General features: G+C 42.8%; 1 protein-coding gene across 1 annotated transcript in view; it reads left to right on the top strand.

The window, feature by feature from the left end:
* CORO7 (coronin 7) overlaps positions 1-21,863 on the top strand; it is a 317,064-nt gene that overhangs the window by 108,341 nt on the left and 186,860 nt on the right. Inside the window, exons 8-9 of the mRNA XM_073636587.1 lie at positions 6,741-6,827; positions 7,433-7,515. Coding sequence (XP_073492688.1) covers positions 6,741-6,827; positions 7,433-7,515 — 170 coding nt within the window. The remainder of the gene's footprint in view (positions 1-6,740; positions 6,828-7,432; positions 7,516-21,863) is intronic.

The raw sequence follows: 21,863 nt of genomic DNA, 5'->3' as shown, positions 1-21,863 counted from the left end.
ATCCTGTATATGGATTTAGCAAATTTCGAAACCTTCCTACAAAAAAAAGGGCTCCTGTTTTAGTTCCTTATTTCTCTATATCTCTGTTTCCCTTTCTCTCCTTTTCTATCTTATCACTTTTGATTGTTCCATGAGACCACCATGTGTCTGGGTACCTGTCCACAGACTTATGATTTACATCCACTAGAGCAGGGGTGTCAAACTCAATTTCATTGTGGGTAGTATCAGCATTATGGTTGCCCTCATAAAGCCGGTTGTTTGTTTGACTATTTACATTTATCCAGGGCTTTTTTTTCTCAGAGAATAGGTGCAGGAACTCCACCACCCGCCCTTCCCCAACCAAATCGCGTAGCGGGTGTGGCCAAATTGCACTAACAGTAGGAGGATCTATAAAGGGCAATAAAGAACAGGAGTGCGTTATGTGCGAAGTTCAGGGATGCGATATGTACAGAGTGCAGAGTTCAGGGGTGTGGTACATACTGAGTGCAGAGTCCAGCTCCCTTTTCACAGGCTGTACTCCTCTCACTTCCACCCCTCCTTGGCTCTGACCTCTGCACATATCTCCCTCCACAGCCCTCATCTCTCCAACCCACAAAGTTTTCACGCATCTCACCTACCCGTCTCGGCTCTAGTACCTCTAGGCAGTGTAGGCGGCTCCGCCTATCTCACTTTCAGGAAGATCATTGGTCGGCATCTCTGCACCTGGGAACAGATGGGGATTCACAGTGCAGCTTACCACATGATGCCCCATCCCACACTTCACCTACACCTACATCTCCCTTGTCCCCCGTAAATACAGAAGGCTTCTGTGTTTGCAAGTGACAGCTTGGAGCAGAGTGCGAGAGCCAGAGGTGGTGGAACTAAGTTCTGCCACTTTGTGGCTGAAAAAAAGCCCTGGGTGCGAAGGCCACCTGAACTGGCCTGGAGGGCCGGATTCACCCCATGGGCCTTGTGTTTGACACATGTGGACTAGAGAATTCACATCTTGATTTTTCCTGTCACTAACTACCTCAGTGAACCTGTTTAAGCAATCATACCGCTAGTTGATACCCGCCTTGTGCTATAACGTATACATCTATATGTATATTGGCTGTCATGCAATGTAGTTGGATGTCTTGTAGTTGACTTCTGATTTATCTTTTTATAATTTCTTGTATTCAAATTAAACTTTATTATGGAAAAAAAAGTTCCTGGCCAGGGGATGCAACTAGACATTAAAGAAAGACAATGACTAGACAACTGTTCCATCCAACAATTTTTAATCTAGCCAAGCCTTCCAGACAAAAACTGCCAGCAACATCTTCTACCTACTGGTCTATAGAGTAGACTTTCATAAATACACAATGTTCCCAAACGTTTTTGGACAGCTGATTATCACACCTACACTTTATACCAAAAGTAGTTGGATACCCCTCCAAATTATTAAGTTCATGTGTTTCCACTGAAGGGTACTGTTAATGCTACAGCATACAAAGTTATTTTAGTCAATCATTCTCTTCTAACCCTGTGGCAACAGTTTGGAAAAGGCCCTTATCTGTTTCAGCATAACTATGTCTCCGTGCACAAACCCCGAGACATGGCTTGACAGGTCCCGTGTGGAGGAACTCAAGTGGCCTGCAAAGAGCCCTGACTTAAACCCTACTAAATACCTTTGGTATGAATTGGAATCCCAATTGTAACAAGAACTTCCCGTCCAAGATTAGTACCTGACCATTTTTTGACTGAATGAGCACCAATTCCCACATGCACACTCCAATATCCTATAGAAAGCCTTCCCAGAAGACTATTGTAGCAGAGAATGAGGAGGACACAACTCCCATATTTTAACACCAATTGTTTTGGGCATATAGGAGTGATGTCCACAACCATTTAGCCGTATAGTGTATGTATTGTGTAATTCTGACCCTAAGGCATTGATTTACTAAAACTGGAGAGTGCAAAATCTGGTGCAGCTTTGCATAGAAACCAGTCAGCTTCCAGTTTTGTTTTTTTTCGTAAATCTTAAAGTGTTACTAAACCCAGGACCCTGCATTGACTATATCTGGTCTCACACAGTACATGGAAATGCAATTATTTTAGTAAATATAAACACTAAACACCTTTTCTTATCAGCAGTATATGGCAGTCTTGTGACTTTGATCAGTGCCTGATTAAAGCCTGTAGAAGGAGTTTTCATACTACACTGTCCTATCAGGATGCAGGACCCCTGACCCTCTGACTGGACAGTGCTGATTGGCCCTGTGCTGATCACATGCACTCCCCCAAGAACAAAAAAAAAATTCTAGCAATACACACCAAACTGAGCTTGTGCAGACTGACTCTACTAACTCTGTCTTTTTTGGACATGTTTTGGAGACAATGCAAGAAGGGGAGGATTTGTGCATACAGGATCAAACAGCATTTTACACAATGCAGAAGATTGCCCCACTTTAGATTCCACAGTGAGTATAACAAGGCATGCTTTACTACACATACAGACTGATTTTACTGTTTTGGGTTTAGTAACACTTTAATTGAACAAGCTGAAGTTAGAAGCTGATTGGCTACCTTGCACAGCTGCACCAAATGTTGCGCTCTCCAGTTTTAGTAAATCAACCCCTAAATGTCTGTACACAATGGAGAAAAGAACATTCAAAGTTAGCATTTATAAGAACGTACTGTATACATATAGATTTTCACGTAAACTATAACAGGTGACTAGGATTAATGCTCTTCAACAGCTGGAACCATTTTGTTGTGTTCTACTGATGTGACCAATTCCAGACACTGCCAATCTTTATGCGTCGGGGCATGCTGGAACATTTCATCTTTGACATCTATAGGGCGCGGGATGCATACAATTGTCTCAGTAAATGGGCAGGCTGCTTTTGCTCTGCTACTTCAGTGTACCTCCACTTCCCTAAGGTGACAACAGTATCTGGTTGGGTATCCTTGTATGTAAGAATACATTGTGGAAGCAGTAGAGATATATGTAGCTATTCTTGTAGATGTGGGCAGGCTGCATTTTGGGATCAGCAAAAAAACTAGCAAGTTAAAGTGGAATTCCACCCATATAAAATGCAAAAAGTGTTGCTGCTGACTTTTAATAATCGGACACTCACCTGTCCCACGGTCCAGTGATGCGAACAAAGCCCCGCTTCTCTCCCCCTCCTCTCCTTGGCGCCGGCATTGTGACTGTGGGCGCCCGGCTGTGGCTTCACAGCCGAGCACGCACTGCACTTGCGTGAGCCGCGCTGTGATTGGCCGTACACGTCACAGGCCCCCCAGATGTTTGGAACTACATTTACCATGATGCTCAACTACACTGTAGAGTGCATGAGCATCATGGGAAATGTAGTTCCAAAACATCTGGGGTGCCAAGGTTCACCATGACTGCTTTAGTCTGTTGGGATTTGTCTCTACTAACTTTGCACATCTAGACTTTGCAATATTTGCCCCACTCTTCTTTGCAGAACTCCTCAAGTTCAGTTAAATAAATGGTCACGTTTGTGGACTGCAGTCTTCAAGTCATTCCACGGGCCAGTCAAGAAACTTTTACCTTTTTCTCCTTCAACCACTGTGTGGTCATTTTTGCTGTGTGCTTTTGGCCATTGTCATGTTGGACGGTAAACCTTCTTCCCATTGACAACTTTTTGGCAGAGGGCAGCAGTTTTTCCTCAAGAATTTGACAGCATTTTGCCCCCATCCATTTTTCCTTCTATCCTGACAAGTGCTCCAGTCCCTGGTGCAGAGAAACGCCCCCATAACAGGATATTACCACCTCCATGCTTTACTGTAGGAATGGTGGTATTTGGATGATGAGCTGTATTGGATTTCTGACAGACATATAATTTAGTGTTGAGGAAACATAATGATTTTTTAGTCTCATCTGACCTGAACACCTTTTTCCATGTGACCTCAGAATCTTCAAGGTGCATTTTGGCATAGCTCGGGAGTAACTGCATGTGGCCTTTCTTGAAGAGTGGCTTTTTCCTTGTAACCCTCCCATATAAGCCACATTTGTGGAGAATTTGTGATATTGTTGTCACATGTACACAATGACCACTCTTTGTCATAAATTCCTGCAACTGCTCCAGAGTTGCTGTAGGCCTCTTGGTAGCCTCTCTGACCAGTTTTCTTGTGGCTCTTTCATCCAGTTTGGAGTGACGTTCTGATCCATGGAGGATCTGTGTTGTACCAAATACCTTCTATTTCTTAATAATAGACTTCACTGTGCTTCTAGGCATTGATAAAGCCTTTTTTTGTATCCATCTCCTGACTTGTGCCTGACCATAACTTTATCCAGAGATCTTTTGACAGCGCCTTGCCACCTATAGTTGATTTTTTGCCTCAGTTGCACAATCAGGGACTGAAATGCTCCAGGAAAGCTCTTTTCATGCTGAGCTAATCAAAATGACCGCAGTTGAAAGTCAAATGGCTTTGTGCCATTGAGAAGGTGATTAGTTACACTTGATTTAGTTTACAAGTTATTTTAAGGAGGGGGGTGTTCCTTTTTCCAACTAAGTGCTAGTTCACACTAGACGGAGTTCCGTTCGGTTCTGTGCACTTTTTTTCTGCACAACATGCTTGCACAGTGTTTTCCATGTATTCCAATGGCTCTAGTTCACACCATGCAGTCAGTTTGCGGTCAGTTTCTGCACCAGAAACTGACCGCAAACTGACTGCATGGTGTGAACTAGAGCCATTTGAATGAATGGAAAACAACTGTGCATGCATTTTTAGTGCAGAAAAAAAGTGCACGGAACTGCATCTGATGTGAACTAGCACTTAGTAATTCTGCTTTTGAATTTATATTCTTTTTTTCTGACATGTTGGTGTTATATCTTTCACTTGGATGTTGACTAAATACAGCTGAATAAAACAAAAACTGTGTCTGTCTTCATTTCAGGTTGCAAGGCAACAAAATGTGATTATTTTAAAAGGGGGTGATTCTTTTCTATACCCAATGTGTATAGTGGGATCTATAGGGCTAGATAAAAAATGTCAGGTTCTTCTTACCTCCTTTACTCCGGTATGGATATTTTGATGGTGGCACATATACTTTTCACCTTGCATTTTGCAAAAATATGACATATATTCACAATGCTTCATGGGTTATAGGTTAAATACTCAAGTGTATACAAGGTAAAATTGAAATGTAAACTGTGCGAGCGTCAGCTGTGCCTGGGTACAGAGGACTGGCATGTGTCAGCTCAGTGTGGGTCGGTGGTAGTGCCAGCTTAATACCCCCTAGCACATGTAAAGCAGCATGTCATGTATACTTCAGTCACGCCAGATGGCAGCAGCAGAAGTGGATAGAGTGTGTGTGAGCAATTTGTGGGGATCACATTACAGAAGTTGAGGGCCTACAGTTGGCTCAGCATGGGGTCACATTGACTGACAATACAATTTGCAGCTGACTGAAATGTGCCTAGAGTAAAGTGACAGGTTCAGCTCTGGCTCAAGTCACACTAGGAAGCAGCAGGTTCCTAACCTGCACTGTTTAAATGGATTATGTTGGCTAATGTATAGTAAAAGCGTGCAGAAGCTGAAAAGATGTATACTGCTCATCAAGATTCTCTTAATAAAATGTGGGACATGAATGTTAAAGGAAGCCTGTACTGGAGAAGTGAAGAAACTCGCATAGCTGACCTCCCCTTCTGAAAATTATTATTAATATTATAGAGGATTAATATAGCGCCAACAGTTTTCGCAGCGCCTTCCAAAGTGGGGGGGGGGGGGGGGGGGGGCAGTACAATTACAATACAGTTCAATACAGTAGGAATAGGAGGGCCCTGCTCATGGAGCTTACAATCTAAAGGGAGGGGGAGGTGGTATAAAAGGTACTAGCTGCAGGGTGATCTGATGAAGGTGACTCAGGTACAGTTCTTAGGTAGAGGTGGGGTAGGCTTCCCTCAATACGTTTTCAGTAAGGATGGGCTCAGGTGTGTTCGCAACTCCACGTGCCCACGCCCGCCAGGAAGCTTACTCAACTTGGGTACAACCAGCCTGCCGAATTCTTTTGTGATTATCGCTAACAGCTGCTATAACCACTAGCAATAATCACTGTCTTCCCCTGGCGGGGACAGCTAGATTGGCTACCATGCACAGCTGCACCAGATTCTGAGTGCCCCAGTTTTAGTAAATCAACCCCCTGTGTCTTTATGGAGCTGGCTGTGTGCAGAGATGTCCACAAACTTGAGGCCATAGTGTAGCTTCCTCTGACAACCTACTGCACTGAATTCAGAGGGCTGTGAAGGTAATATGGCTGTGTGGCTGTATACAGTGGCTGCAACAATGTTGCCTGCAATAACTTAGTTGTTGAGAAATACAAAATAACAAAGAGACCCCATAGGGGCTTAAGGTGGCAGCATTAACAAGCCACTGACTTTTAAAGTTTTGTATAGGTCGATGAGTAATATGTTAGTATTTCATGTCTTTTAATGGGAATACAGAGCCCTTGGAGGAACCCCATTACGTTATGGGAAGAACTTTCAAACCCAATGAAGATTATACGGTATTGCCTTTGGGAATTGATACCAAGATTCAAGCACCACAAGGTTATAGTGTCAATCGCTGAGAATCCATGCTGCTCAGTCGTTAGGCTGTGAAGAGTTGCGTGTGTGTGTATATATATATATATATATATATATATATATATATATATATATATATATATATATATATATATATATAATATATATAATTTTTTTTTTTTTTTAGCTTTTATTCTGTATTAACATTGACTTGCTTTCTTTCAGGACGCCCAGGGGCATGACAACAATAAAGACTCTCGAGTGCTGTGGACAAATTCCAACAACCATCTCGTAACATCTGGATTTAACCAGGTAGAGTGTTCCCCAAGGGCTCACTATCTTGCTGTCATCTCCTTTCTGTGTTAATGCTAGACGTCCCATGACATATACAGCTCCCTGCAGTGTTGTAGTGGTACCTTGCCCATATTTGCCATACATTTGTTCTCAATAAAGTAAAGTAAAATAAAGTATCCCTGAAGCAGCCCCTAACAATGATCTCTCCTCTGCCTCAATATTGGACAACTAACCCCTAAAGCAAATTCTTATGGCCCTAATGCTAAACATTTATAGCTGAACTAAACTCATCGGTTTAACAGTTATATTTCCGGCATGCTGGGAATGCTGTCACATTGGCTTGTGCTCTCAACCAAACTATCAACCCATCAAATGGCTGGAGTCATAACTGATTACATGTGCAGCAACATGGCAGTTGCAGATCAAATAGAGGCCAAGGTGGCAGCTTCCTAGCCTGAAAAGGATTGGAGGGTTTAGTTCCGCTTTAACCCACAACTAACACTCATGTGTCAATTGAGGGTCTCTGTCTCTAATGAAGAAGAAGCTCTGAAAAAAACCTTTCCATATTCCAAACATTTTGTAAGTGCTGACATTTTATCTCATTCTGTCATCTCTCTCATTAGGTCAGGGAGAGAGAGTTGCTGCTTTGGGATCTTCGTAGTTTCAGCCGACCTGTGACTTCTTTCTCACTGGATGCCTCCTCAGGGTAGGAATATGTCCTCTAATTATCTTTAAGGAAACCTGTAATGGAAGAAACCTTGCGGTAGCCATTTCTGAGCTCTGCTATTGAAATTGCTAGTTTCTTTTGACTCTCCTTTTTCAATACTGTGAATCATTGACCTGGAACCAGCATGAAAATAAGGCCCTTTGACTTTTCTCTGGCTTTCCTGTGCACCATAGTAGTTCTGAGTCAGCAATTCAGAAAGTATTGAAGATAGATGGTTGGTATAACAGCCAGGCAACTATCATTTTCAGAAGGGGTTCATCAGTAGTTGTCCCCATATTTTTTTAATTGCAAGTTTACATTGATCATTTTGCTGAATTATAGTATTTTAGAGATTTTATGATCCATGATGAGCAGCAAAATAACATGAAACCAAACGCTGTTTAATGCTGGATCCCCCAGCAGTCACCTTTCCTCTGCTCCTCCACCACTTTGTTCAGCCACTGAGAGCAAAGAAGATATCTGGTGGCATGTGTCTCACTCCCCTTCCTCATTTGTACTGCCTTCTTGCTTGACGATTGGCCCAGTGCTGTCATATTAAGGCCGGGTTCACACTGGTATGTCATGACAGTTGTACGACTGTGGATCCGACTTTGCCCTGCGACTTGAAGTCCGACATCCGTCCAACCTCAATGAACGGGGATCCGACTTTGATCCCAACAATGCAGGCACTTTGTGTGTGGTATGAATCTTTAGGGGGAACTTCATGCCAAATTTAAAAAACAAAATGTCATGGGTTCCCCCTCCAGGAGCATACCAGGCCCTTCGGACTGGTAGGTGTTTTTAGGTGGAACTCCCACGCCGAAAGCACGTTGTCCCCATGTTGATGAGGACAACGGCCTTTTCCTGACAACCTTGGACGTTGGTTGTCGGGGTCTGCGGGCGGGGGTCTTATCGAAATCTAGAAGCCCCCTTTAACAAGGGGGCCCCCAGATCACGGCCCCCTCATCCTATGTGAATGAGTATAGGATATATTGTACCCCTACCCATTCACCTAAAAAAAAGTGTCAAAAATAAAACACAGTACACAGGTTTTTAAAGTCATTTATTAAAGCCGCTCCGGCGTCGCTTCTGATTTCTTCTCCCCTCTCTGGGTCTTCTCCGCTGATGTCTTCTAGTCCTCTCCGGTTCTTCTCCCTCTGTCCGCTATCTTCTGCCTCTGCTGGTCTCCTCCACTGTCTTTTGCCTCTGCCGGGTCTTCTCCACTGTCTTCCCGCTTTTTTGCCGTGTCTTCTCCGCTGTCTTCTCCCCTCTGTTCTTCTTCCAATGTTGACTCACCGCTCTCTCCCGCTCTAATGTTGGGTGCGCAGTGTGCTCATACTTATATTGGCAAGGGACGGGGTCACCGGGTGACTCCCCTTATGATGTCACTGCCCTATCATGCCCCAGGCGGTGACGTCATAAGGGGCGTCCCCCAATGACCCTGCCCCATGCCAATATAAGTAGTGGCACAGCGCGCACCCAGCATTAGAGCAGGAGAGAGCGTTGAGTCAACATCAGAAGAAGAACAGAGGGAGAAGACAGCAGAGAAGACCCGGCAGAGGCAGAAGACAGCGGACAGAGGGAGAAGAACCGGAGAGAGCTAGAAGACATCAGCAGAGAAGACCCAGAGAGGGGAGAAGAACCAGAGGAGGCAGAAGACATCAGTGGAGGAAGCAGAAAAGCCGGAGAGGGGAGAAGAAATCGGAAGAGATGCCGGAGCTGCCTTCATTAATTACTTTAAAAACCTGTGTACTGTGTTTTATTTTTGACACTTTTTTTTAGGTGAATGGGTAGGAGTACAATGTACCTGATACTCATACACATAGGGTGGGGGGCCCCCTTGTTAAAGGGGGCTTCCAGATTCCGATAAGCCCCTCGCCCGACCCTGACAACCAACGGCCAGGGTTGTCAGGAAGAGGCCCTTGTCCTCATCAACATGGGGACAAGGTGCTTTGGGGTGGGGGGGCAGGGCCCCCCGCCGCCCCAAAGCACCCACCTTCCATGTTGAGGGCATGTGGCCTGGTATAGTTCAAGGGGGGGGCGCTCACTTGTCCCCACCCCCTTTCCTGGCCTGCCAGGCTGCGTGCTCAGATAATGGTCTGGTATGGGGGGGACACCCACGCCGTGTAGTCAGTGTGGGGGGGTTCCCCTTAAAATCCATACCAGACCGAAGGGCCTGGTATGTTCTTGGAGGGAAAACACATGCCGTTTCTTATTTTTTATTTTTTGCGTGAGTTCCCCTTCAAGATCATCAGAGCACAAGTCGCATTCCAAAGTTGGATCAGTTAAGACGGCGATCCGGCTTTGATCCGACTTCAGTGATATTAAATGGGCTGAAATAGGATCAAAGTTGGACCAAAGTAGTGCAGGGACAATTTTCAAAGTCAGACCGACTTGTGTCGGACCAGTTAAGATGGCTCTCGTAGGGAAACATTGGTTTTCACACGTCATGCAACATGAGTTCCCAATGTCGGAGCGTTTGTCGTACAAGTGTGAACCCGGCCTAAGATGGGGAGAAATTCAGCCCCACCTGTATGCTATGATCAGAGCTTACAAAGATTTCTTTTCTTGTTTCCAGTGGCTGAACTGAGCTGAGGGGCAACAAAAGCAAGAAAAGTATATGCTGGGATTGGGACTTTTTAAATGATAAAAATTCTCCAAAAACACTGCGCTTACTCGGTACAATAGCAGCTCACACAACAAACAAGGAAATTTGTAAATAATGCAGGTGTATATAGTGTAGCGCTGATTGGGATAAGAATTTTTCAAATTACAAAAAATCAATATATCAAACCATTATTCCTAACCTATGTATTTCAAAAAACATTGAGAGTGAATTCCAATAGGCACCTATTACATATAAGATCTGAAGACAAAATAAAAAGTCCAACATAGATGGTGGTGTTCTACACCACGTGAAATAGCAAACTGAGACGAAGTGATATAAAATAAATGGGTCCTCCGCGTGGAAGCAATGCAGGCTTACCGGAACCGTTGGACTCAGAGAGACGTATGTCACCTGAGTCAATAACGCTTGTGTTGCCACCAGGCAATGATGTGGGGTTTCACAGTGGAACGTTGTGGAATCCAGATGTTTGTTCTAGGACTCTCGACAAACCTCTTTTGCATGTAACCCGGTCTCGTAGTGGCCCCTTAGTCCTGCCCAATAACTGCTTTCCTCCTCCTGGTGAGGAGGAAAGCAGTTATTGGGCAGGACTAAGGGGCCACTACGAGACCGGCAAGCAACACAAGCGTTATTGACTCAGGTGACATACGTCTCTCTGAGTCCAATGGTTCCGGTAAGCCTGCATTGCTTCCACACGGAGGACCCATTTATTTTATATCACTTCTTCTCAGTTTGCTATTTCACGTGGTGTAGAACACCACCATCTATGTTGGACTTTTTATTTTGTCTTCAGATCTTATATGTAATAGGTGCCTATTGGAATTCACTCTCAATGTTTTTTGAAATACATAGGTTAGGAATAATGGTTTGATATATTGATTTTTTGTAATTTGAAAAATTCTTATCCCAATCAGCGCTACACTATATACACCGACTTTTTAAATGAACCTGCTGCTTTTCCTGCATGTATGGGTAATGAACATAATGAGTGCCTTTTGGCTTTAAAAATGCATCTTGAAAAACATTACACTTCAAGACTCTGTTTGATGGAATGTTAAATAGGAGCTTCAGTCCCCTGTAATGTTGCCCCCCCCCAGCTTTTTTAAGAATTTGGCATGTGCGCAAAAATGGCGAAGGGCTCTGCCTGACCTTCGAGACCTGCAGAACATCTGCACATGCGCAATCTCCGAAGCACAATGGTAATGAGTTTCAACGAATCCAAAATAAATTATAACAAAAACAACAAATTCATTAATATTCATTTGTTTCATTTGTATGACATGATTCGATAGTTTGAGCCTTTTGTTAATGTTTGAAGCATCCGAAATAACGTATCAACATAACGAATGATCTGAATTGATTCAGATTCATTTTGTTTTTATTTTGCATTACCATTTTTCATTATTATAAAAAAGCACAACATATGAAATGGAAATGGGAACTACTTGCAATAAATACAGTAAGGTATGAAATGAAATAAGATGAATCCTACCTATTGTGTTTTGGGTTGGATTGAGGTGGATCCATCAAAATCTCCAAATCATAACATAACGAATGAATGCGAAATTAATTTAGTTACATTCATTATTTTTGGATGTGTGCGACTCCAGTCGATATCGTCCAATCAGCTCATTCCATTTCTCGTTGTGGGTTAAATTAGCAGGGACGAGTCAGAGTGCATAAGTAATCATCCGAAATATAGAATTAAAACATTAAAATGAATAGAACTAATCTTCTAAAATAATTTGCAAAAATACACAACTATTCCGAACAATGAATATACAAAACAAATTCTGAAAACAAATCATTCTTACATAACGAATATGACGAAACAAAATTATTTACTTAAAGTGGTAGTAAACTTACATATACCCAGTGAAGTGTCTGGCCTCAGATGATACACAGAGATTAAACAAATCCTCTTCCATAGGTTGTACCTGTTTATCTGCAGCCATCTTTGCCCTACATACGTTCAAAGTGCAGAATTTACACAGAAACTCTCAGCTATGAAAATTCCGAGAGAGAGCTGAAGTTACATTAGTGAGGAGAACTTTGAGAGCTGATTAGAGGGAAGGGGCACACTCCCCTTCACATAGCACACAGGAACAGAGCTGATGCTTTAAATCAGCTGGAGATCCCTCCCCTGTCACTATTTTTCTCTTGGTGTCAGGAAAACTTGTCAGAAGTGATTCATGCTGAAAGCAGAAGAGAAATGACACTTAGTGCTCTTTATTGAGACAAGTACACACTATAGAGGGATCTGCTTTGTTCATATTTCATGTCTGAGGTTTACAACCACTTTAATGAATCTGAACTATTTTTTTTCATTGTGCACATCTCTAACAGACACCCTGAGATCTGCGACCTCATACCTTCATGTGCGCAGTCGTGCTGCAAGACTCTGGTGGGTCCCAAAGCCCTGATGTGCATCTGTGCATGTGCAGAATTTGGCAGCGCACAAGCGCCATCAGAGTAACAAGGGAGAAACACTGAAAGAAAAAAAACATTTATTTACTTAATTGTGGAAAAGGAAGTGGGGAGGAGTCAGGGGCAAATAAGTTGCTTAAAGCCCCTTTCACACGATAAGCACACTCTGATCCACCTGTCCGTTTTTCAGGCGGATCTGAGAGGGCCACCCATTGACTCCTATGGGCAGGCGGATGTGTCCGCTGACACCCGTCTGCCATCCGATCCCCTCAAAACAGATGTATGGCGATACATTCACCATCCATCTGGCAGATCGGATCAGATGGGATGTGATGAAAACGAACATGCTGTCCATTTTCATCCGATTTCCCCATAGAAATCAGCGGGGCTCTGACAGGTCCCTTCCTGCTCAGTGAGCAGAGACGGACCTGTCATCCGCCGGCTCAGTGGAGATCGATGGATCGTTCCCCCGCTGAGCTAGCAGAGTCCGCTGTGCGGATCCTCCCCGTGTGACAGGGGCCTAAGGTTCCATTCGCACATGCTGTCTGATCAGGCCCGCCTGTCCGTTTTTCAGGACACTCCATTCACCTCTATGGAGCGACGGGTGTCGATGGTGACATGTCCGCTGACATCCACCGCTATCTGATCCGATCTGGTCTGCCAAATCCATAGAGAAGAGCGGGGCTCTGACAGGTCTGTCTCTGCACAGTGAGCGGAGAAGGACCTGTCATCCGCCTGCTCAGTGGAGATCAACGGATCGGTTCCTGCTGAGCAGTCCGTCAAAACGAACGTGCCCCGTGTGGAAGGGACCTAAGGATCCACTTATACGACTCCAAAGTTGCGTCAACTTTGGAGTGCAACTTTGGATGGGTGCAACTTGGATATGACTTTGGCCTTTGACCAGTGATAATGGACAATTTTGCACAACTGTTGCATTGTATAACATTCAGGTATGACTTTCATGCAACTTTTAAAGGGTTAACATTGAAGTCTATGGCCCTCAAGTTGCATGAAAGTCAGACCAAAGTAGTGCATGAACAACTTTGAAGTTGCTGCAACTAACTTTAAGTCTCACAGATATGAATTGTTCATGAATGGATCATTGGAAAACATGGAAAATGTTTTGTCATGCAACTTTTATGTCCAAAGTTGCATGACAAGTCGCACAAGCATGAATGGAGGCTTATTGGGTGATAGTCCGCTTTAATGGTCATAATTAAACTGCTGGCCAATTTGGTGACCTGAGTATGAACATTTTAGAATGCATCTCCTTAAGTTGGATAAAGTGTAGGTTGGTTGGGGCAACAGGATTTTATTAGTTCCATCATAGGACATTACAAAGAAGTTCTTCTAAAATAATCAATTTTATTGTGAATAAATAGTTTATAGCACAATTCAGAAAGACCATAAAATGTGTCCCTCTTGATGGTTACTACACCCCCAGTGTTGGGAGGGGTTACTTCTACCTGGGAAGCTACTCCAGAGAAGGTAACTGTGTAGACCATCTAACTCAACATGTGTCGTGGTTTTCCACTTCTTCAGTGCTTCATTCTCTCTGTCCTTCTCCTGAAGAAGCGGAAAACCGCAAAACATGTCAAGTTAGACGGCCTATGGTACCCATAAAATCCTGTTGCCCCAGCCCACCTACACTTTTTCCAATACCATTTACGATGTGGGTACCTGTACATGAGTAAAGTTTTTCTCTGAGCAATTCTCTAAATTCTCCATCCCCTCTCCATCAAGTTTTTACTCTGATTTCTATCTGCTGTTTTCCGTTCACACAGTGACATCCTCAAAGCAAACTTTGTCCACCCGGTGATCTTGACCTTTCTCTGCTGTCATAAACCTCTCTGTTTTTATGGCTTTGTGATGTATTGTAATCTCATAAACAATTTATAATTACCGTTAATGATTGATTCTTTATACCACGAAAGAGGAACTTTATTTATTAATTTGCGCAACTCTGCCAATTCTTTGTTTATAATACCATACTGTCCATCGTCATTGAAAGCGTACAGGGTGTGTTAGTTGTAACCCAATAATGTTTTGTTAGATTTTTGTTTAACTGCCCTTGGTGATATGTGAAGTGGTCTGTTGCTGTAGATACTATTAATTCACTTTTCAGCAACGTAGTCCAATTACCTTCTAAAAGCACTGCAGATATGAATAGCTGTAAAGTTGAACTCCGAACAGATATAAAAGACAAATGAATTCAGCACAGTAATTATTAAAGTGTCACTAAAGCCACAACAGTAAAATCAGTTTCTATACGCAGTAAAGCATGCTTGTTATGCTCCCTGTGGAATCTAAGGGGGTCAATCCTCTGCATTGTGTAAAAAGGCTGTTTGAACCTGTTTTCTCTGATTCTCCCCTTCTTTTACTGTCCCCAATCAATCTCCTGATAGGTACTACAGAGCCTTGGGGGCACTCTGCACATGCTCACTTTGGTGTGTATTGCTAGAGTGTTGTTTTTCTATTTTTTTTTTTTTTTTTTTTTTTTTTTTTAGAGGAGGGTGCATGTTATCAGCACAAGGCCAGTCAGCACTGTCCAGACAGAGGGTCAGGTCTCACGCAGCCTCATAGGACAGTCAGAGGAGAATGAAAACTCCTCCTACAAGCTTTAACAATTTCTCGGCCAGAGATTGATAGAAGTCCTAAGACTGCTGTATACTGCTGATGAGAAAAAGAAAAAGGGGTGGGACTTTAAACGAAGCACAAAGTCCGTTAAAAGGTCGGAATTGATTATTTTTTTGTGTGTATATCAGAGTAAAAATAGTACATAATAGTATTTGATATCATAGTATAGTTTGCCTAAATACATATGTAAACATATAAAACATGGTATTACGTAACAGTGGAGAGAGATTGTAGCTACACCACCTATAATGCCCCCTACACACGGTCGGACTTTGTTCGGACAATCCAACAACAAAATCCTAGGATTTTTTCCGACAGATGTTGGCTCAAACTTGTCTTGCATACACACGGTCACACAAAGTTGTCGGAAAATCCGATCGTTCTAAACGCGGTGACGTAAAACACGTACATCGGGACTATAAACGGGGCAGTGGCCAATAGCTTTCATCTCTTTATTTATTCTGAGCATGCGTGGCACTTTGTCCGTCGGATTTGTGTACACACGATCGGAATTTCTGACAACGGATTTTGTTGTCGGAAAATTTTATATCCTGCTCTCAAACTTTGTGTGTCGGAAAATCCGATGGATAATGTGTGATGGAGCCCACACACGGTCGGAATTTCCGACAACAAGGTCCTATCACACATTTTCCGTCGGAAAATCCGACCCTGTATACGGGGCATTAGACTTCCTATTGCATGTAAAAATAATTGTCATAATTTGCAAAGAATTATTATAAACCATGGTAATATTGAAAATGGACACATGATCGGTTTAAACATTGCTTGACGCGTTTCATGGAATTTTATCCACTCTTCAGGAGCAAGCATGTGTATATCTGAAATGAAATGTATTCGTTTCTAAGTAACTGCTGTAATGAGTAAAAAACAAAAGATAAGAATAAAAAGAAAATAATAAAACGGGGATACCCCCCTATCTGGAGAGTACTTGCAAAGCCGCTGTGAGGGGAAAGTGCGACACTGAGAACTGGAAGTTCCCCTAGGGGCATCATTTCCGGGAGCTGTGGCAGCATGCAGGGCCCATACATGGTGGCACCAGGGGCGGACAATTATTCATGGAGTGGTAGTCCCTGAAAGTAACCGCCAGTGTTGCCAAAAACATCCCAAAAAGCTTCTAGAAAGAATATGGATGTGTGTAATTAGCATATATACTATATATCCCATACTTTGGTGTAGAGTAGGGTAAATACAGATATAACAATAAAATCAGTGAAGCCCAACTAAATAATTGGAAAACAATGCCACCAAGAAACGACTAAAAGTAAACCCAATGTGTGAACTGCCAAAAAAGGGCTGTGAATAGATTCCTGCTGATGGGAAAAGGTATTTAGCCATTTATATTTACTAAAACTAGTAAAGCATTTCCATGTTCTGTGTACTGTGGGAGACCAGATATAGTGAATGCAGGGTCCTGGGTTTAGTAACCCTTTAGGGCTTCATGTACACGGGACTTTTTAAAACCTCTCCTGAACTATTTAACTTGACAGATAGTAACCGACATTTAAAAACGTCTGTTGTGCCGCGTTTAGCCGCGTTTGAGTTTAAAAGTGTTTTTTCATTGAAAATAGTCAAAAACTGCCTAGAAACGACTATAAACCACCCTGTGTACATGTACTGATAAGATAACATAGAGGAGAGTTCAGGAGCAGCTGAAAAAATGCCCAACTGCTCCTAAACGTCCGTAGCAACAGTCTACATGACGCCTAAGACCTAAGGCTTCATGTACATGGGACGTTTTTCTCCTGAACGATGTAACTTGACAGATAGTAACCCACGTTTAAACACTTGCCGATGCCGACCCCGTGTTCGGCCGGCGGTTGGCTACAAGATAAAAGTGGGCTCTGCGGCGGATTGGCCGCGATATCACTTTTATCGGTGGCGGGAGCGGGGCCCCCCCCTCCCGCCGCGCTCCGGTGCCCTCTGGCGCTTACCGGATCCGTCGGCAGCGGTGGAGGCGATCCGGTCCGTTCCCTAGCTGTGCATGGAGACGAGTGAGGGGAAGATGGCCCCCAACCGTCTCCATGGCACTGCAGGGCGGAAGCGACGTCAAAACGTCACTTCCGCCCATAGCTCTTAAAGGGCCACTTTTTTTAAATCATTTTTTTAAAGTGGAGTTCCACCCACTTTTACAACTCTTCAGCATCCCTCACTAAACTGTGCACTGTAAACAAATTGGATATTTTTAATTTTTTTTTCTCAGCACCTACTGTATATCTGCTGTATTCATTTTTTACTTCCTCCTCAGTGGCCCATCGCATCATTTCCAGTTTGCAATGCCTTCTGGGAATGGGCGGCAACTTCCTCTGACACTGCCGATGCTATGGAAACCTGACCTGAAACCTATTACACTGCTTGTGCTGCACTGAGCATGTGCGAGATCTGCAAGGATGAGATGACAAATTCTTTTTTTTTTTTTTTTTTTTTTTATTGCATTTTAGTGTAAATATGAGATCTGAGGTCTTTTTGACCCCAGATCTCATATTTAAGGGGTCCTGTCATGCTTTTTTTCTATTACAAGGGATGTTTACATGACATGTTGGCTATCAATTTACTCGGCGTAACATTATCTTTTACAATATAATAAAAAATGGGCTAACTTTACTGTTGTCTTATTTTTTAATTAAAAAAAGTGTATTTTTTTCCAAGAAAAGTGTGCTTGTAAGACCGCTGTGCAAATACGGTGTGACAGAAAGTATTGCAACGACCGCCATATTATTCTCTAGGGTGTTCGAAACCCCAAACATTATACATTTTTTTTTCTAAGTAATTTTCTAGCAAAAAAAATGTTTTTAACTTGTAAACAACACATCTTAAAAAGAGGCCTGGTCCTTAAATGGTTAAAACGTCTGTTTTGCCGCGTTTACATGCCGTGTTTAGCAGCGTTTTGCCGTGTTTGCGTTTAGAAGCATTTTTAAAATATATATATATATTTTTTTTTTCAGAATAGCCAAAAATGAAAAATGCCTGTAAACAAAACGCAAGTTACTGCGTTTAGCCATGTTTAGAAGCGTTTGACGTTTTAAAATGCCTCTAAACTCAGCTTCTGAACCCATTTTTTTGCATTCCAAAAAAGCCTCTAAACTTAACTGCCTAGAAACGACTATAAACGGCCCTGTGTACATGTACTGATAAGATAACATAGAGGAAAGTTCAGGGGCAGCTGAAAAAAACACCCAACTGATCCTAAACGTCCGTTTACCAGCAGCAGTGTACATGACGCTTAACACATCATTAGATGTATTTTTTAAAATGCAATCAGTGTATATATCTTAATTTGACCTGGTATCCACCTCCTGCCTTTCACTGTACAGCAAAGGTTAGACTGGGAGAAGGAGATGTAGTACTGGGAGCCAATGTGCTATACTCCAGTGGTTCATATGCTAAAAAGGAACACGCTGATAGAGGAGAAAACAGAGTGACATAGATATGAGCTCATCGGTCTGCTGCTTCTCCTTTTACTCTTTAAACACAGGCTGAAATAAAGACAAGATGTGTAAGTATTACTTTTCATCTGCTGAGAAAAATCAGCTCTGCTCCCTGACCAGACAGGACTGTGCTGTGTAAATTTTAGGACTGGATGAACAGACATACAGATCCTTCTGTAATTAAAATAGTTCCATTATATGTATCCAATTTGTTTTTTTATCTGTTTTCCTGGAGTTCAGCTTAAAGAAAACCACAAGTCTAATTTAATACAGAACTGTTTTAAAATGGCGAATTACCTAATAGTTGTCTTTCTCCACAATGGGAATTTGCTGACCCTCGTATTGTGTCTCTGCCCCCCCCCCCCCTCTTCATTCTGGTTGTCACTTCTGGTTATCATTCTGGTCACACATGTTGGATAAGCTCTGTTTGTAATAAGAGGCACCACTAATGCACAGAAGTGCTTGGCATAACATTCTGGTTGACTCCTGTAGGGACCGATCCTGAGTTTGTTGGTGAAAATTGCCGCTCAAAGCTGTTGTAATGTTTTCAGGTTTTTGGCAAGGCAAAAGGATTATTTTGATTTGCATTGAGATAAGAGGAACAGCAAAGTACAGTCTATGCGAAGCACTGTTAAACAAGAAACACAATACAGAGCTGCCCTGACAAAGCCATTCAACTTTTCGACATAGCAAATGCATGCTACCCAGACCTCTGTTTCTAAACTGTAAACAAGTTAGACTCTTTGCTGATTGGAAGAGAGGAAAGATCCCTGGTGCCACACATCCACGGAGTCCTATGGTGGTAGGAGAGAGACAACCTCAGTCTGGGCTCCCACCAGGCCACGCCCCCAGCGTGTCTCACTCCGCCCCCGCGGGGCTTATGGTGCTGCAGCATTGCTCCGATGCTACATCTGTCCCATGCCACCTCTGTACTGAGAACTAAACGAACAAATATCGCTGATCACTCAGTTCTCCCCTCTGGTTTGAGCAGAGAGCTATGACTGTCAGTCTCCGGCTCTTTGCTCTACCCCCCCAGCACTCACTGGAGCACTGAGCTGTGCAGGGGGCAGGAACGACTGGCTCAGTCTCCCAGCGTCTCGCTGAGAGGCCGAGCCAGCTGATGGTCCAGGCATCTGGGTGGATCTTGACTGTAAAGTCGGTGTCAATCCAGCTCCTGACCGGACTTTAGCCCCCCCCTTCCCCAGGTCACAGGAGTGCATGAACTGCACTCCTGTGATCCATAGGAGAAGAAAAGCTTTGGCAATACTTCTCCTTTAAAGTGGAACTAATCCTTTCTTTCCTTTACAGCAGTGGTCATCAACCCTGTCCTCAGGACCCACCAACAGGCCAGGTTTTATGTATTACTTTGGGGAGATGCAGACTAGAATACTGCAATCACTGAGCAGCAAATTATATTACCTGTGATGTATTTCAGTTATCTTGCAAACCTGTCCTGTTAGTGGGCCCTGAGGACAGGGTTGATGACCACTGAAAGGAAGCTGCCATCTTGGTCTCTGATCTGCAGTTGTTATGGCGCTGCACAAGTGATCAGTTATGACAACAACCATTTGATGACTTGACAGTTAGAGGTTGGGAGCGTAATACAACTGTAACAGTTATCATTTACGGCACGTCTTAAATGTACCTTGGGGAACAGTTAAAGTGGAACTAAACCCGCTTATCCTTTACAACCAAGGAAGCTGCCATCTTAGCCCCTGTTTGATCTACAGTTGCCATGGTGATGCACATGTGGTCACTTATCACACCAGCCAGTTGATGTCTTGACAGGTTGAGAGCACAAGCAGTTGTGATAGTAATATTTTAAATAGCACCCCAGTCTATGGGCATCCTGTATTCTCCCTCTACCCCCACCCCGCACAGCACAACTCTTTGCATTTGGCCTTTGAGAGCAAGGAGCAAGAAAACTATTCAAGCTCTAATGTATTGCACAATACTGTCAATCCAAAGAGCTTGTTGATAGGAGGAAAGAACAAAGGGATGACCTAATCCGTGTTTTGCTCTTTCTTCACTATGAAGTCACAGGGTGAAGCAGTTCCTTAACCAAACTGAATACATAAACTGCACTGGAGAAAAGAGTGGTCCAGGGCCTAAGTATGCCACTTGCTCTTTGTAATCAATAGATTCTAAGCATGCAATCTGCTTTCTTGATTTTTTTTTTACTCTTCTTTTTTTTTTTTTTTTTCCATTTTTTTTTTTCCCCTGTTGACCTTGCTGGTCACTTTTTTTTTTCAAGTTTGCCTCCATTTTCCAGTCCCAAGACAATATACCAGAATGGATTTTTCTTTCCATTGTCTAACACAGAGAATGTAGCTACTACAACGCATGAAAGACAGAAATGGGTTGGGCGGATTGTGGTGAGTTGCCCAATAGAAAATCCACACAAAATATTTTTATTGCCCGGCAGTTATGTATTTCATTAAAATGGAATGGGAACATCATGAAATGATGGTTAACCTCATAGAGGGCTCTCATCCAAGAATCCGTTTTTCTTTTTCTTTTTTTTTTTTTTTTTTCTTCTGAAGGCACAGAAATTATGGGGTATTTGATACACATTCCCCATCTTGACCTCTCAGTCAAACAAAGAAAAAGCACACCAATTACTTGAGGCCTACAAATATTTAGCTTTATTTCTTAGGAAGGGAACTACACGGGACGCTCGTATCTGCCATGTTTCACAACACGGGAAGCAGTACTGCATGAAGTCTGTGTATGTTGGGCTCAGTACAAACAGCTTTTTAGCACTAACTCACGTTTGCATATTTCTGCTGCTTAAAGTGGAAGTGTAGGAAGACTAAAATTTAAAATGCATAAGTGTGTACTGTGTTACCTGAAAATAAAATATAAAAATAAATGAAATATTTTATATGAAAATAAAATATACAGTATAATCCTGTTCAGAAAGAGATCTGACCCAGACACCCCTATCGGACAACCCAGCCAGATTCTGACTTCACTGTTCTCCTGTTTCAATTAAAACAATGCATCTTAGTCAAGGACTTTCCCAGGTCGTAATTGGATAGTGATAGAGCAGCAACACACTGATCAGGTCATTGTGCTCTTTCGCCCTATCAGACAGCTTCCTGTATATTATGAAAAGTAGTAAAACCTGATTGGGTTACAGTGCTGTCTCTTCCTACACCAGACTCCATCGTGGTACGTAAGGAACTACAGAAGCCTAATATGAAGAAAGA

This window comes from Aquarana catesbeiana, linkage group LG06 (genome assembly GCF_042186555.1).
Source record: "Aquarana catesbeiana isolate 2022-GZ linkage group LG06, ASM4218655v1, whole genome shotgun sequence".
Lineage (NCBI taxonomy): Eukaryota > Metazoa > Chordata > Amphibia > Anura > Ranidae > Aquarana > Aquarana catesbeiana.
This window is presented reverse-complemented; position numbering and strand designations above follow the sequence as displayed.